Source organism: Hyperoodon ampullatus (assembly GCF_949752795.1).
Source record: "Hyperoodon ampullatus genome assembly, chromosome: 6".
NCBI lineage: Eukaryota > Metazoa > Chordata > Mammalia > Artiodactyla > Ziphiidae > Hyperoodon > Hyperoodon ampullatus.
In genome coordinates this window covers 9191378-9208767 of record NC_136919.1, presented here as the reverse complement: position 1 = coordinate 9208767, position 17390 = coordinate 9191378, and the positions used below count along the sequence as shown (strand labels likewise).

The window sequence follows — 17390 nt, the reverse complement described above, 5'->3', positions numbered from 1 at the left end:
CATCTCAGATCTTGCTTCTTCCCAAGTGATTCCAAACAGCCGACTCGGTCTTTCCTTAGGTGGAGAAAATCTGAAGCTGTTTCCGACGCTTCAGTCCGAGCCAGAGAGAATCCCGTATCGGCCGGAGCGCCGGGGGTTGCCCGGGGGAATCGGCAGGTCCTGGACCGCACCGGCTCCCGTCGGGCGCAGCAAGATGCCATTCGCCGCCTATGGGCAGTACCCGACTTCGGGCCTAGGCCCTGTTTCTACCATTCAGTCTGCCACGTTTTCAGCAGGGGAAGCAGTCGGGAGGCGCAGGAGCCACGATTGTGCTTGAAAGAGACCTGGGGCGTCTGAGCGCGTGTGCGAAGGAGCTGGGACGCCGCCGACTCAGCTGGGGGAATGAGGGACCGGGGAGCCAGGACAGAGGGCAAGGAACAGGACCTATGGGTTGATGCAGAGTCGGGGTGGGTGGGGGGATTAATGCACAGTGAGCGGGGAGGACGAGGAGCCGGGAACCCAGGTTCGTGGCCTGAGCAGCCCCACTTCCAGACCACAGAGAGAGGCCAGCTGCCTGGGTCCAGACCCGACCTCGGCAGCTGCGGGCAGCTCTGAGCACCTGCCTTGGCCCTCCTGATGTAGGCCCTGGTGGTGTGGGCTGTGACGCCGGCAGGGGCACGGGGTGACATGCCAAGATTCTGTGCGCCCCAGACCAGATGAGCCGCGGCATCCGAGGGGGCCGCCTGCACGTCCTTCTGCCTGGAGACCTGGCCTTTGGGCGGCCTGGGAATGCGACCCTGGGCAGTCTCGACGACTCTGAACGCCAGCCAGGGAGTCAGAGAAGCCTCAGAGGCCGGGCCACAGAGGCCCCCATTCCGCCAAAGGGGAGAAGAGAAGTGTGGAGAAGAGGCCCGGCATACGGAAGGTGGGGAGTGGGAAACAGGGGCAGGGGGAGGGAACGCTGTACCGGGAATTTGGAGTCTGGGGTGGGTCTGCAGGGCCTGTGATGGAATAGGATTCCTAATCGATGGAAGAGGATTCCTAACTGCGCTCTGAAGGAGAAGAGAGGATCGATCTGGACCTGGAACATGGACCCTCTCGCCTGCAGGCAGTCGCCCGACAGCGAGTGCAAGAACGTAGCGCTGCCAGCAGAGGGCAGAATGCCCCCGATCGGTCCGCCAGCCCTGCGCCGGGCTCTGCGCCGCCCGGCTCTGCGCGCCCGAGCCTCGTCCGCCTGGCTTCTCCCGGCAGCTGTCGCGCCCCCGTCCCAGATGCCCGGAGCGGGCGGCCCAGGCCCAGGCCCAGGCCCAGCCTCGGGAGCTCAAGGCCTGGGGTTTCCAGGCTGCGCAAGGACAGGGGACCAAGGGCGTGTGAGAGAAACTCCACAACTACCTATCACCGTCCTGGATACAAAGACGCCAAGAAATCAAGAAATACACGGAGACACAAAGACACACTCACACACAAAAAAAACTGTGGGACACACGAGCACACAGAATCATTCGGAAACTCGGAAGTACACAAAGACACACAAAGGTGACACGAAGACACATAAACAGAAAAGGATCCCAGACACAATACGGAGGATGAAAGACATATAAAGACCGTGGCACCCGCATAGAGTGACAGACACAGGGACACAGACAAAGACCTACAAAAACACGGAAGAGATGGAGGTATGTAAGGCCCAGCAGATTCACATCCAAACACACACACGGATGCAGGAGACACAGATTCACACACTCGGAGCCACTCGGAGCCCAGACAGTCGCAGGGACGCAGAAAAATTGTGTGTGCACAGAGACACGGGTGCATAGACATGGAAGAGCCTCAGAGGCGGGAGCATCCATATGCACAGACACACACAGATAACCAACGACACACACGCAGGTACTGGGCTGGGGCGGGAGCTTCTAATCCTCCACAAAGCCGGGCCCCTCCGCGGGGCCCCGCGGCACAGGGGGCCACTTCTGACCAAGCCTCCCGCAGGCTCCAAATCCGATCCGCCCTCTCGCCTCCAGCGGGGTCAGAGGACCCGCCTCCCTTGCCCTCCGCCCCCGCCCCGCTCCGCGCCAATGCTCCGCTCCGGGAGGGGCCCGGGCTGCCCCGCAGCGGCTCGCAGGGTCAATCTGCTCCTGCCTCGGGGCGAGCCGCGACTCCATGGGGACCCCGGAGGCCGAAGACACAGCCGGCCCGGGCGCGGTGCACTGCAGCCGACGCAGCGGCCTGCGCACCCTGCGCGGGTGCCTGGCCCGATGGGTGCCAGGCCCGGCGGGCGCTGGACTCGGCCGCTCGGTCTCTCCGGCCTTTCGTTCCCCAGTGCCGAGGCCCACGCTACCCAGGCTGGCCAGAGCCCTGTCCCTGCCGGGCACGGCCTACCGACCCCGGCAGGGTCCCTCCGCCACCAAAGGTCGCCTATCCCAGCGATCAGTCCGGTTTCCTTCGAGCAGCCCAACGCACATCTTCCAGGGCCTTCAGTCCGCGACCCTCGAGCCACCACTCTCTACCCATGGTCCTCACTCCCAATCCTGTGAGGCCAGGTTCTCGTCCATTGCCCCACTCGTACCCGCGATCCCTTTCTCACACCTAATCATTCTCTAAACTCTAGGTCGCCTGAAACCGGGCCTCACCTTTCTTGCCTTCCCAGTGTTCCCATCCTTGATCCCGGGGCTCTTCCGGGATCTTCGCTCACCTCTCCACCCAATCTCTGCCACGCCTGACGCTTTCCCGGACCCACACCCCAAATCTGGAGCCAAATCCCCCTCTCCCCGGGCCAGGACTTTGGCAAATCCTGAGCCAGCAGCCCTCCCCTCCTGCCAGTCCCCGTCCCTCAGTCCCGGCAGCCAGCCCTCTCCACAGACCAAACCGGCTCCGGGAAGGCGCCGCCACCCGGGGGACGCCAACTCAGCCTGGTGCGACCTACCTCGGCCGACAGTCGGGGTCCCTGGGCGGCCACTCCCGGCCGGCGCCGTCCCCTGGTGGAGCCGCTGCGCTCCCCGCCGTCCGTGCAGTCTGGCCTCGCTCAGGGCCACTCCTCTTAGCGCTGAAGCTTTACAAAATATTAATAATAAAGAAATCGAGAAAGAAAAAAAGAAAGCCTTCATTCCCCAACTCCCAAATCAGTTTTTCAAGGGGGTGGGGCTGAAGGATTTGTTTCGAAGGCGACCCAAACTTCTGTGAGGGGCCAGCGGGGCGCTCGGCCTGGCCGGGGCGCCCGGGCCCGCACTCGGGGTCGGGCACGGCGCGGGGAGCAAGCCGGGGGCGCGGGGAGCCCTCCCGCGGGGGACGGGGGGGCAGCGACGGCACTATTTGACGTGGAGCCTCCGGCTCATCCCGGCGCAGGGATACGAGGCGCACCAATGAGTTCAAATGTCAGGAAGTTTGAGGAGGGGTGAGGCGGCACCCGGCCGGAGTATCCCTCCGCCGCCAGCTCCAGCTCTAAACCGAGCGGCTCCTCGGGCGCACTATGGCACTAGAGTAGTTCGGGGAGCGCGCCTGGAATCCTGCGGCCAGCTGCGCCCCGCCCGGGACCCCGCAGCGCCACCAGCGCCCCCCCTCAGCCCGCGGGGCCGCCCCTGCACCCCCTCACCCCCTCCCCCGCCCGCCGCCGCCGCCGCCGCCGCCGCCGTCGTCTCCTCCCCGCGGCTCCGTCTGCCGCCGCCGCTGCAGCCCGGCTCCGGGGCTGACAAGCAGGTGACAGAGGAGCCGGCGCGCGTGGCTACGAGTGCTCGGGAGAGCGCGGCGCGGACTGCAGCCGCCCCGGCCCGCCCGCACGACGCCGGGGCCCGGGGCCAGCGCGTCGCCGCTCCGTGCTCGCCGGGGGCAGCCGGCGGTCCCAGCCGCAGCCCCCAACCCGCGGGGGCCTCGCCTCTCCGGCTCCCGGGCCGCCGCGGCGGCGGCGTGCCGGCAGGCGGGCGGGCGGGCGAGCACCCTGGCCGGCGGGGCCCGCAGCGCGCCCCGCGTCCCATGGATATAGCAACAGGTCCCGAATCGCTGGAGAGGTGCTTCCCCCGCGGGCAGACGGACTGCGCTAAGATGTTGGACGGCATCAAGATGGAGGAGCATGCCCTGCGACCCGGGCCCGCCACTCTGGGGGTGCTGCTGGGTGAGTGCGGGTTTCGGAACGCCCGAGTGGTCACGGGCAGGGGACAGGGGCCTCGTCCCGAGGTGGACACAGGGGTCCAGGCCAACGGATAAAGACAGTGGTTTGCAGAACATGGGGGCGTGGGGGACACAGAGAGAAAACTCCTGGAGTGATCACCAGAGGGTCAACAGGCAGGCACTCCTAGACAGGCATCCTGAGGGGACAGAGGTATGCAGGGACACCACCTAGGAGGAGCGAGGACAGGACAGCTCTAGCCGCCACCCCCCATCCTCACCGGGCCTCAGTTCCAGAGCTGCCACTCCGGGCGAGAGGTAGGAGGCGGGTGGCAGGGGTGATGGAGGACTCAGGTAGTCACCTTGGCAAGCTTGAGAGTGGTGCCAGGTCACTTAGGGAGAGGGAGTCTCTAAGAGGGAAATGTTCCCTGGGTCAGCTAAACAGATTCTGGGGAGATGAAGGAGAGAAGACAACGAACGCCACCGTGGGGCGTGTCAGCCAGCGGGCGCCTAAGCCTCACCTCTCCTGTCTCGGTCCCAGCCGGCTGCCCCGCGCCGTGCTCGTTCTCATATGTATTATCACCAAGCGCTGGATCTCCGGAGAAGGGGAGCGCGCAGCGCCGAGCCGAGGCTCCAGGCCCGCGGCCTCTCCGCGGCGGAGTCCGCCGACTGGGACGAACTAGCTGAGGCTGCCCGGCCCCTGGCGCGGCGGCCGGGGAAGCGCAGGCGGCGGACGGCGGTCCTGGGCTGCCTTCGCCTTTGGGGCCGGAGCTGCGGGCACCGCGCGATCGGGACGCTGGGCCGGGCTGGTCGGCGCTGACGGCCCGGCTCTCGCCCTGTGCGCTGCAGGCTCCGACTGCCCGCATCCCGCCGTCTGCGAGGGCTGCCAGCGGCCCATCTCCGACCGCTTCCTGATGCGAGTCAACGAGTCGTCCTGGCACGAGGAGTGTTTGCAGTGCGCGGCGTGTCAGCAAGCCCTCACCACCAGCTGCTACTTCCGGGATCGGAAACTGTACTGCAAACAAGACTACCAACAGTAAGCGCCTCGCGTCCTTCTCCTTTCCCGCAGCCGCACGGCACTCCAGCCCGGCCACCCCTTGCCATGTCGGGCCTGCGCCCGCCCAGCCGCCGGCCCTGCGCGCCGCTGGGCCCGTCAGCTCCGAGAACTCCGCGGGTTGCGCGTCTCCCGGCAGGGCAGAGCCGTCCCAGCCCGGCCAACACTGGTGGGGTGGCCGGGACCCTCCGGCAGCCCTTATTGCCATCCTTTGTCTGTGAAACCTGCGCTGGGCCGAGTGGGGGATACGATGCTGCAGTCGTGGGACAGGGGCTGGCTTCATTGAGGCCTGCATTGGGGACCGAGAATTGATCTTCAAACGAAAGCAGTGCTTTAGGGAGTCGGGCACTGGCGGTGTGCTTCCCCAGCCCAAAGGCAGGGTTTATGTTGGTTTGGGATTCTTGAAGCAAGGAGGTGGAATGGCGGGGTGCTGAAGTGCCCAAGCAGCCAGGGATGCCCCCTTCCTGCCAGGCTCCCTGCTGCACTTTCAGTCCCTGATGGAGAGAAAAGGGTGTGCATTCTCCCCAAACCGTTCCATGCGGGAATTTTGCTCGTATAATTATTGTTGGCTGGAGAAGCTGTCTAGGAGGAGGACCTTAAGAGGTGGGAAACCACAACTTGGGTTCCCCACGGGGTGAGGAACTGACCAAGTCAGCCTTCCCCAGCAGCCCTTCTTTCTTGCTATGTGTATGTGTTGGGGAGGGATGGCTTGCTCCGCCCTGGCGCAGCCCAAGCCTCAGCGTTGAGGCCAGAAACTGTGGGCTGAGCCCTACCTACTGACTTTTGCTTTTAGCTGAGACTGTGGGTTTGTCTGGCAGGGGACTCCTGGCAGATAAGAGTAGATCCAGGTTTTGTTTTTTTTTTTTCTTTTGACCCTCTGAGTTTTGTGCCTGACAGTGTGGTTAAGAGGGAGGCAGAGAGGAGCAACACGAGGAAGAGGAGTGCGGGGATGCCCAGGGCAGCAATTTGGAGACAAGTGGGTGCCTGTGAGAACTTTCTAGCAAAGCCCAGAAAACCGTTTCAGATCGGGCTATAGGGTGGGTAGGCTGCTCGAGTGGTTTGGGCCTCAGAGGGGGCTGTGTGTGCCCAAGCCTCTGGGAAAAGGCTGGGCTGCCAGTGCTTGGTAGTAAGTGCAGCCTACCTGCTCTGCCCAGGGACTGTCCCTAAATCCAGGCCCTGATGGGAAGTGGAGCAGCTTGGCTGAGACCTGGAAATAGGTGGGACTGCAGACCAGAGCCCTTGAGAGGGCATCGGGTTCTACTTCAGAAGTCTCTGTGTGAGCCCTACGCTAGCACCTATTCTGACTATGCTCCCCTGGTCTGGGGATCCAGCAGGAGCTGCTTTTTCTGCCTTGCTCTTCCTGCCAGCTGGGGGACAGTGAGAGCAGGAATTGGGACCCTGTTCAGAGTCAGCTCTTCTGTGGTCCCAGAAACCTCCGCCTCTGGACCACCCCAGGTTAGGCACACTGCCATGGATCGTGTTTGTGCTGTGCCCCGGACTGATATGATTCTACTTCCAGGAGAAAGTGAGGCCACCGGTCAGCTCAGCCACAGACAGGCGTACAGCAGCATAAAGTGATGAAAGTAGTTTGGGGTAGATGTGATCGGAGGCTTGGGGCTGGCCCCTCAGCAGGGCTCACCGGCCTCAAGTCCACACACATCCTGCTGTCCTGCACCCCTCGCCTTGCTCTGTTTGCCTGACCCCGAGCGCGGTTGTGGCAGTGCCACTCCCCGCACAGCTCAGCCTGGATCACTTAACACGTGCGGGCCGGAGGCCCAGGAAACTGGAAATGGGCCTCCGAATCATTTGCGCAACTTTTTGAAAAAAAATTTTTTTTACATTTTGTAAAGACTCTTTCCAACCTCTTGTACATATCTGCTCACTCTCTCCTCCCCACCCCTCAGTCACTTACAGAGCTTTCCCTTAAAACAAGGCGAGGATGCCCCCTGGTTCTTCAGAGCACAGAACTGTAAAGTCACAAATTTTGAGCTGGATGATCCCTTAAAGCTGAATGGCCAACTCCCTCATTTTACAAAACAATTAAACATTAAACAGCTATTGCTTTGCCGAAAGTATGTTTGTTTAAAAATGAAAAAAAAGGCGCCTAAGAGCTTTCTCCCTCAGTGCAGTTAGGGGTGTGCCTGCGGGTGAATTTTGGTTCAGGGCGAATCTCCAGCTCAAGTCTAGGTCCTGAGGGCAGCAGGCGGGCATTATTCATGCCTCTCACGGTGCCTTCCTCTTTCGCCCCCCCTCCTTCTTCCAATAATGCCAATTAGGTATCTGCACTAGGCTGGCCAGTTGGGGGCTGAAGGGGGATTGTTGTTATCAAGACAATTCTGGGGACAAATACCCAGTCGGATCTCGCATCAGCTTTTCTCTGGGAGAGCCAACGCAGAGACGCAGGCGGGGGCTCACTGGGAAGCGATGTTCTTTGCACAGTAAAAATGTATTTCACGATTTATTTTTTTCTTTGAGGATCGCAGATGCATATTTATTGCATCTGTGCGTAAATGCTTTTCAGACGAGAATCCAGGCAAGTGGGCGCAGAAACGTGCCTTCTCAATTTTGTGGAGTCTGTGCGTCAGCGGTATTGGGAAATTAACACACACCCCCGCCATAACTTTTGAAAAATGTTTCTTCGTCTCGATAGGAGTTGCCGGGCTCGGTCCTTGGAAGGAGATTGCTATTTTTATTAAGCGCCTCTTCCTCCTTTCGATTTGTTTTAAAGATCCGGGACACAGACCCAGAGGCACAGCGTTATTTTATGCACCACAGGGGTGATTAATTGACGTTCGGCGCATTTAATAGCATTTGATAAAATCCACCCGCACGTCCTGGACCTGCAAAGCGGAGCGCAGGCCACCACGGCATTTGTGCATTTTCACGCATAACTCGAAGTCTCCTTTTTCTCAGTACGTGTTTTTCGGGGGCTCCTTCAGAGGAAAAAAAAAATCATCGGATAGTTCTCCTGTGCCTGAGCCTCGGGCCCCTCGGCAGCCCGAGCTCCTTCTCGGACAGAAAACCCGGTTACAAACCGGGAGGAAACGCGGCCTCCAAATGCAAAATCACGAACACCTCTCTCCTTCCTTCACCGGAGAACGCATTTTAAAAAAATGACAACATAAATTCCCCTCCTCATTTTTTTTTTCTTTGCCGCTTGGCCAAATAGAATTATGTAACTCTCTTTTCTTGCCGTCTGTCGCTTGTCTGGAAAGGGTTTCTATCTTTTTATCCCGAGGAGGTGGCGAATTCCGGGAGGAGGCTCCGGAAGGGGGGGAGGGTCGGTGGAGAGTCCAAAAATCTGTCACAAAATGGAGCCTAATCGCTTGTAAGACAGCTCCCAGATCTGACGACCTGAGCCTCGTCGGTGTGCGAGCCGGAGCCTGCGTGCGCCCTGCGCCTACCTCGGCGTCCCGGGCTGGCGGCGCGCTTCTGCCACCGGGCCTTCCCGGGCGGCCTCGCCTCTCCGCCGCTGAGCCCGCGCCAGTCCCCTGGGCCTCGCCTGCCCAGGTAGGATGCGCCCACTGCAGCAGGAGTGGGGCAGCGAAGCTTTGATTGAGTTTCACAAAAAGCCGTCTGAGTCCTGGGGTGATTTTTTTTTTTTTTTCTTTTAAATTTACCCCAGCTGGCTGCGGCTCCAGTGGCCCAACCCCGCTCTTCCCAGCACATTCCTTTCCTGGGAAGTGTTTACACCGGGAAAGGCCTTCCTGGGAGGCTCACCTCTCCTCGGAGCAGCGGGTGTGGCGCTCGGGTAGAGCATAGTCAGGCCCCAGTCTTTTCTGGCTGCTGCTTCTCCCAGTTTGGGAGACCTCCCTTAGGCCCTGCTGTAGGGTGCCAGTTACCAGCAGCATCCCCTCCACCAGTGGGTACCCCAGCTGGCATGGCCCCCATCAGACCAATTCAGAGCTGCAGACACCCCTGCCCACAGCCTGGGCCAGAGGGCCTGTCCTGGAAGTGGATGTCCTTGGAAGGAAGAGCCAGCGCTTTCCCTTGTTAAAAGGCCTCCGTAGTGCTCGTCCTGGAGATCTAAGGGCTGAAAGGCTCACTCTGCCAGCCCAAGTCTGGGGACCCTCTGGCTCCTGGGAGGGCACCTCTGCATTTAACCCCAGTACCTTGGCTGTAGGCTGAAGGGTAACCAAAGGCCTTCCTGAGGCTGCAGTTCTCCGCTGCTGAACAGAGGCATTATTCACAGCTGACTCCCGGCTCACCCTGTATTCCCTAGGCTCTGGGCTGGTATAGCCTAATTTGTTTGCTGGGTTTTTCTCGAGTGGGGAAAGCAGGCTGTGAGGATCTCCTCTGGGGTATGTGATTGGTGACCCTCAGCTCCCTCCTGTCTGTCCATTGGAGCCAGGCTTAGGACCACAGAGCCTTGACACCTACCTGAGCCTCTTCTGTAAAATGGGGGATGTAGCCACCCCGGGGGAAAGTATTCTTATAAGGATTGGAGATAACATGCCCCAAAGGACCTGGCATCTTGCCTGGCATGTTGTTAATACTCTGGAAATTATTGTTGTTAGTTTATCACCATCAGCGTGGCAAGGAATGCCTTGTCTCCAAGGCCACACACCAAACTGCCCATGGGTTCCATGCCAAAGAGAGGGGCAGCTGGCATGCTAGGCTTGCCATAAGCCTCCGTGCAGGGAAGATGAGGGATACCCTGAGAAAACCATTCCCTTTTCCTGAGTGGGACAGTGTGAGACAGACCTGGGTTCACCTCCCAGCCCCAGCACTCAGTAGCTGTGTGAACTTAGCCAAGTGGCTGCCCATCTCTGAGCCCCATGTTCTCCATCAGCAAAGTGGGGGTGATGATATAATTTCTCAGGGTGGTTGTGAGGATTACACAAGGTACCTGGGTGGGGGTGGGGAGGTTTCATTAAATGTTTCACACTTCATGGGATCCAGTATCCTCTCCTGCACTTCTAGAGAGGCAGAAAAGCTTCTGATTACATGAGTGAAAACAAATGCCCACTGTGCATTTGCAGGAAAGGCAGGCAGCAGGGTGGGCCTGGTGTGCTGACCTGTTTCTCCTTGGGGGGTGGAGGTTGGACTAAAGCGAAGATCTTTCCACTGGGGAACAATTGGAATCTCCCTGGTCTGCATATAACTTGGAAAAGCACACAATAGTATAATTTAATATTTGGAAAACTGTTCATGCTCATTTGTTTTTGTGACTCAAATGACAGAAAATAAAGCTCAATCGACATCTCCGAGGCTGCAGGGGAGAGTCAGAAGAGGGGGTGTGTGAGGGAGAGATCCAAGGATTTGTATGTTTTTCAGGTGAGAGACACCAGCCTGGGCAGTCAGAAGGCTCCTGCAGCCCAAGGAGGTATTTTTGGTCCATGAAAGCTGGCAGTGCTTCCCCACGGAACTTCCTCTACCCTGCAGCTGTGAGGTTTTTAAAACAGAAAAGGGAAAACACACACACACACACACACACACACTCATAACCACCCAGTCCTACTTTGGCATTAGTTAGGCGGAGAGATGGAGGATACTCTCAATGACGTGAGTTATAACTTCCAATTTGTTGGACACCACAGTCAGGCCCCAGCTTCAGGGGAGGGAAGAAGAGAGGGATGGTCCACTCATCCAAGGAGTTCCTGTGAGCTGTCAGTCAGTTGAGGGTGCAGGAGGACCCAAGGCCCTTGGCTCTCTGGCTGACCCAGCCCTCTCCAACCCCCAGATTCTGTGCTGATGGCAGCAGAGAGCAAAACCAAAATTATATATATTTATTGCCACTGCAGTCAGAAGTGGGGAGGCAGTGGTATTGAGGGGAAGGCAAGGCTGAAAACCATATTTGAAAAAGTTGATTCACGAAGGCAGAGGAAGCAAAGTGGCAGACGTTTGCCATTTCATCAACCGGCTGGTGTTCTCCATTCATGTCATAAATGTCTCCTGTCATTTGAAGCCAAAAGCAACATGATTTGGTTCCCCGGTGGCCTGTAGAGTTTTTCTCTTTTTTTTTTCTCTCTTTTTTTTTTTGTGTGTGCAGTAAATGTTTATTTGTTAATAATGTACTTTAAACAGCCTAGCCTTGACCTCAAGTCGCCTGAAGCATCCATCTTCTCTCAGAAAAATCTTTCAAAGTTTGTGTAATTTTGGGGGGAAGGTGTAACTGACAGGGCAGTGAAGGGCCTGTGTTTGCTTTAACTACTGCAGTGTTGGCAGTGGAGGGGTATAAGGGGCCACTGTGCTCCGAATGGCAACTTTCTTGAGTTTCAGGCCTGGCTGACAGCTCTTCTTCGCTGCCCTTTACCTTTCCCTGGCCTGATCAGTACAAATAAATTTCTGTGTGGGCCCTTCCTTTGTTATTCCTGGGGCAATATTGTATCCATTTCTGTTCAGCTTCTTGACTGGCAGCTGCTGGACCTGCCTGGTGGACCCTGGAGCCCTGAAGGGAGGTGGGGGAGTATAGGGGTCTGGGGGGAGGGGCTTTGTCACAACTGGGAGCCAGGCCCAGACCTGGACCAAGTGTGCCGGCTGATGGCGGAGCACCTGGCTGGCCTGGCACTTGGTGAACTGGGGTGAAAAACCCGGTTCCTGGAATCTGGTTCCAGAAGAAACAAAGATGTTTGCTGCTTCCTAGCCGGCCGTGCTGTAAGAGGTTTCCTCGGGAACTGTGAGCTGGTTGCCAGCGGGGAGGGTCCTGAAGGCTGCCCAGAGCAACAGAGGCGCCCATCAGGGCCGACAGGAGTCAGGAGACCACCGAGCAGCTGGCTAGGTGCAGGAAGCTGAGTGAGCATGCTGGAACACTGTGCTGCCAGGGGTGCCTCCCCACCCCCAGGTGCCTCTGCTGGTGCTGCAGCAGCGATGATGGGGAGAGCGGAAGGGCAGCACTGTCCAGATGAGCTGGGTGTGACTGCCATTCCCCCCCCTCCCGCCTCCTGCTGTCCTCCAGGACTCAGTGACTGTCGTCATGTGACTCCTGAATTGCCATAGTTGCTGGGCTGCCTGGGTGTGGGCACCCGCCCAGGCCTGGAGTTGCCCAAGCCTGTGGAGATGGAGAGGACCACGGTGCTCTGGGGCCACCTCCTCTAAAAGGAGGGCCCTCTGAGTGGGGCACACTTTCTCAAAGGAAACAGCAAGATTGCAGTTACAGATCTGGATCGAAAATGTCTCTGGCTCCCAGTGAAACAGGCCAAGGACACTTAGGAAAGCTGGTGCCTCTTCCCAAGCTTCAGTTTCTTTCTCTGTGTAATAGGGGTGATAATTCAAATCTCACAGGGTTGCTCAGAGGAAAGTGAAACAAACCCAAAGATGCCAGGCTTCGTTCGGCATTCAGTCAATGTATGTTTCCTTCCTGCCTGCCTGGGAAGTAAGCCGGAGGCTCCCTGCCTGGCAGGAATGCATTGTCTGCCCTGAGTGGGAGGCCCAGAGAGTGTAGCCTCCTAAACAGGCCTCCTGGAGCAGCCTTGCCCACCCTCTTGCTCCTCATCCGGGTCTGGGCTGGTGTTTTTGAATTTTTTCCTTGCAAAAGGAATGGGGCCGGTCTGGCTGTCAGAAACTGGTCCTTGGAGGGAGGCAGTCAGCATCCTGTGGATGGGCCCCCGTTACTCCTGAGGCACGTAAGTCCCCAATTTTCCCCAACAGATTCTTGAGCGTGGCCGGTGTAGATGTGAACTGGCAGAGCAGAGCCTCACCAACCCCAGAGGGGCAGGCCACAGCAGTGCAGCTAGAAGGAAAGGAATGGGTGTTTCTCCAGTGCCTGGATGTGCACTGACCTTTTTTGCTCTAGCTCCATGTATAGGTGAGCAAACCCAGGCTGAGGGAGTTAAGTCACTTCCCTCAGATCCGAAGTTACTCCTGTAGCAGATTCTCCCCCCCAGCGGGTCTAACTCCCAAAGCGGATGGGAGCCACCCGCCTCACTCCTGATCTTCCGGAAGCCCCAGATTCCCACTTTGGACAGTCGTGATTCTCCCTGGAGCGTGGAAGGTGGGTGGGGGTGTGTGTGCAGGGGGTGGGGGTGGGTGGGTCACTGCCCTTTTCCCGCCGGAACGCCCCCAGTAAGGCCAGTCCTTGCCAGAGAAGGAGAAAGGTCAGAATAACTGCCTTTCTCCGGGCGGGGAGCTTCCTTCAGCGTCCTCCCTCTGGCGCGCGGGCGGGAGGGCTCTCAGCGGTCTCCACCCGCGTTCTCCTCCAGGCCCACCTCTCGGAGGGTTCCTGCTCTTCGTTCTCCTTTACCCCCGAGTGGGGCAGCGCCGTGCACAGGCTCCTTGGCTCCCGGGCTCCTTGGCCGAGCCGCGGGCGCCAGCGGCGGTTGATGAATTTCGGTGTCACCAGGGGTTTAGCCCGGATTTGGGAACCAGGAGCTCTAATACGCGCACACGGTCCTGCCCTTTCTAAAGCGCAGCCCTTTCACCCAGCCGCTGATTTATGAAGGAATCCGATCCCGGGACGGGCTGGGCTGGAGCCAGGAGCCCGGGGCCCCCGCGGCAGCCTTCGGGCTCTTTGTCGTTGCGGGGGCCCTTGGCGGCTGCGGGTGTTCTCCTGGGCTGGACTCAGGGAGCTCTGCAGGGCGGGGCCTCCCGCGGCCCAGGAGTTGCCTCCGAGCCACTTAAACCCTCTGGAAGGGAGCTAGGCTGGCGGAGAGAGTTCGCATTTTCATTCGGAATTGAGCAAAGCCCTCGCCCCTCCCCAAGCCCTGCGATCGACCCCCTCGGGCAGGCCCCAAAGCGGCGAGATCGGGAGGTTTGTTTATCGAGGGAATAGAAAATTGAAAAAAAGAGTCTAAGACCTTTTTCCCGCCTGAGAAATGTGCAAAGTCCCTCAGCTCCTGGAGGCGGCGAGGCGCCCGGAGAGCCGAGTTCCCGGCGCGGACACTGGGGCCGACCCAGCCCCCTCCCTCCGGCGCCCCCGCCGCACCACGGCGGGAGGGCGGATTTTTTTTCAGATTCGGTTTGCAGGGGGGAAATGGGGTTGTATCAATCCACAAATATTTACTCTTAACAGACTTGTATCTGTGGAGATTTCGAACAAAGACAGTTTAGGGGGATTACAAAAACCCTAAACCCCGTTTTTCTCCCGGACTTGGTGCTTTAAATGCCAATTACAGGCGAGCCATATCCAACAGCAACGGGGGGAGGCGAGCAGGGTCCGGGGAGGGAGTGGGGGGCGAGTCCAGCCATTAAATGTAACTTTTCATTATGAAAAGGATTTCGCCGGTTTTATCTTCTAATAAGATTATGTCACGAACACAAGTACCTAGGATGGTGCTGAGTGACAGGGCTCTGTCGTTTAATCAGAGGCTGCGCCGCTCAAACCGCGGGGCCCTTTGTCCGACGGAGTGAACGACGGAAACTTGCCGTCCTAATCCCCTTATTCATGTCAAGCAGAGAAAAGAAGCCGAGCACCTTACAACCGTGTCCCCTCCACCCCTTCCGAGGGCGCAGGGAGGAGGGGGGCTCTAACCCTGGGCCCCCCCCACCCCGCCCCGTGCCTTTCATTTCCCATCGCGCTTGGGTTTCCCGGGCCCGCCAGGCATTGCACCAAAGGTGGGGGAAGGGATTGCTTTGGGGGAGCCTCAATTGTCAGCTTCTGGAAAATGGGGCAGAGGACTCAGGATACAGAGGATACAGGTTGGTGGGATTTTTTGCCTCCGCTGACGGAGGGCACAGGCCCCATCTGACCCCTTTTCCCAGGAAAAGTGGCACTGGGTAGTGCACACCCACCATCCCCAGTAAAGCAGGACTGAGAAGCAGGGAGAGGTCGAATGGAGATGCCAGGCTGGGCTCCTCCGCGGGGCGGATTTCGTTGGATCCCTGGGACTGCTGTCGCCATGCTGGTACTCCTGCGAGTTGACCATTCCCGGCCGCTCGCTGGGCCCCTTTCTTCGAGGGCGAATTCCTTTGTTCAACCCCTGCAGAAACCTGCTTCTCTGCTGGGCCAGTGGCGCCTCTATTCTCGCCACCGCCGCCGCCGCCACCGCCACCCCTGTCCCACAGTGTGCAGATCTTTTCTGCGGCGCTCGGGCCGCCCAGATCCAGGCAGGTCCACCAACCAGGCCCTCAACGTCGCCTCCCTGCCCGAGCCCTGGCTGCCAGCTCCGACAACTAGAACTCCAGTCCCACAGCGGGCGCCGCAGGCGCGCACCTTTGTTGCTGGCACTCGCCTCCGGGCACCGTGGGAAGACGCGGGTGTCGAGAAGCCGCCGCGCACGACTCCGGGTCGCTGCACAGGCTGAAAAAACCAAAAGCAAAACCAACACCCAGCAAATGAAACCCGCGCACCCCCAGGGCTCCGCTACCCCCTCCAGAGGACCAGGCCGGCGACCTCCCGCCCGGCTTCTAGGATCTCACACCCAAAGCCCCAGAGTCCACGGAGCTGGAGGGGGGACTTCGTAGGAATTTGTCTTTAATACACCCGACTCCTTGGCCTCCTTTTAAAGCTCTTAGGCTATGCTCCGGGGCAGCCTCCCGGGGACCCCAGTGCGCCCTGGGAGCGCTCCGGAGATGCCTGACTGCACGCAGTCTCCTCCCTCTCGAGCCCAGGCTCCGGGCGTGGGGAGGATCGGGCTGAGAGCAGGGTGTTACCTCGTAAAAGCGACAGGCAAGGGCTATTTTATGGGAAGGGAGAAGGGGCAGGAAGTGATGCTTCCCTCTCTGGCCACTCTGGGACAGAGAGCCCCAAGGAGGGAGCCCCGTCTGGGCAGGGGACAGCCAGGGGAACAGGGCAGGGTCAAAAACAGTAGGGTCTGAGGCTCTTAAGCAGGGCATGGAGACCCGCCGGAGCTGGGAAGGGGACCAACGGACCTGGGAACCCGGAGCTCACCTCCCGCCCGTGCTCTCCCGGAGCCCCCTCCGCAGTCCCGGGCTCAGCCAGCATCTCTGGCCCTTCCTTCCAGGCCGGGGGCAGGCGGGGGAGAGACTTTCTCCCTCCAAACACTTGATACCAACTTTTTTTTTTGGCAAGAAAAATAAGCCTTGTTTGGAAAGGGGGGTTGGCGGTCGAGTGAAGGAGGGAAGGAGCGAGCCGGCGGCAGCAGAGCAAACTTTGCGGATTAGGTTTCAGCGCCTCCGCCCCACCCCCAGCCCCGCGGCGGTGATTTGTGTGCGGGGGTCTGTGACCCTGCGAGGCATCAAAAGGCCCGCGGGAACCGGCCGAGTTCAGAGGGACAGTGGGCAGAGGGGCGGCCTAAGACAACGCAGATGGTTCATATCAACCGGGCCGGGCCAGCCTTGGGCTCGCAGCGTCTGCCCGCTAGCCTGGGCTCCTCGGCAGGGGAGAGGCCTGGGGTCTTACAGGGAGGCCAAGGCCTGAGCGGTAATAGGGGGCCAGAAACGCAGCAGTCAATGGCCAGTGGGCCCCAGCTGAAAGAAGGCCAGGCGGCCAGTGACAGAGTTCTTCCACCAGGCAGTCCTGACCCCATCCAGCTCAGGTGGAGCCTGACCTCCTGAGTAGCCTCGGAGAACGGAGTGATCTTGAAAGGAGACCCTCCCGCCTCTGCCAGGAGGCCAGAATTTACCCCACCCCTGCCCTGCAGCAGCTGGGGCTCACCCAGGTCATAGTGCCCCTCCCCAAGGGACCATTAGTAGCCTTTTTCCTCTCCAGGAGGTGCCATCTTCTGCCTGCCTGCTATGATGGGTTTGGGAAGCCCTCTTCTCTCTCTGACATTCATTCACTCATTCATTCATTCTACCACTAAGGTAGAATGCCCTTCCTCTCTCTGCACCCTTAGCCCTTCTGCCTGGCCTGGGCTAACTCCTTCCTCCCTCCTAGCTCCAAGGGAAAGCTAAGACAGAGGCTCACTCCCACCTTGGCCCAGACCCTTGCTCTGGGGACAGGGCCCTGTTTGGTTGGGGTGGGAGAGGTGCTTACCCACACCAGCCTTGGCTCTGAGCCTGCTGCCTCCCACCCCCAGAGCTGGAGTCCTGCTGTGTATAGCAGTATGCCCCGGCTTCCCTGCCCTGGTCTCCAGGACCTGGCTTTCTCCTTGTCCTGCAGGGACCTCGGAGGACCAGGGCCACACCCACCACCAGGACCTTGGGCTGGTTTAGAATGTCCCAGCTGAAGGCCTCTTCAAGATCCTTGTAGAAATGGGAAAAGTGAGGCCCAGGTGTAGCCAGGACTTGCCCAAAATCCTAGTTGTAGCAGAACAGAAGCAGGAACCTCAATCTGCCCTCTGCCAGGTTAGGAGTCTATGTGGCAACTCCACAATTCTTTCTAGAACCCTCTTCCAGACTCTGACTTTATCAGTGACCTAGTCTGTCCCCCTGGGCTGAGGTCACTGAGAGGGGAAGGTCCTCTGATTCTGGTTCTTGA

General features: G+C 59.3%; 1 protein-coding gene across 2 annotated transcripts in view; it reads left to right on the top strand.

Annotated features, from left to right (window-relative positions):
• Positions 1–3945: 3945 nt before the first annotated feature.
• LMX1B (LIM homeobox transcription factor 1 beta) overlaps positions 3946–17390 on the top strand; it is a gene marked incomplete at both ends in the record, with an annotated part of 80128 nt that continues 66683 nt past the window's right edge. For both annotated transcript variants that reach the window (XM_079706101.1, XM_079706100.1), the window contains 2 exons: positions 3946–4084; positions 4927–5113. In XM_079706101.1, coding sequence (XP_079562227.1) covers positions 3946–4084; positions 4927–5113 — 326 coding nt within the window. The remainder of the gene's footprint in view (positions 4085–4926; positions 5114–17390) is intronic.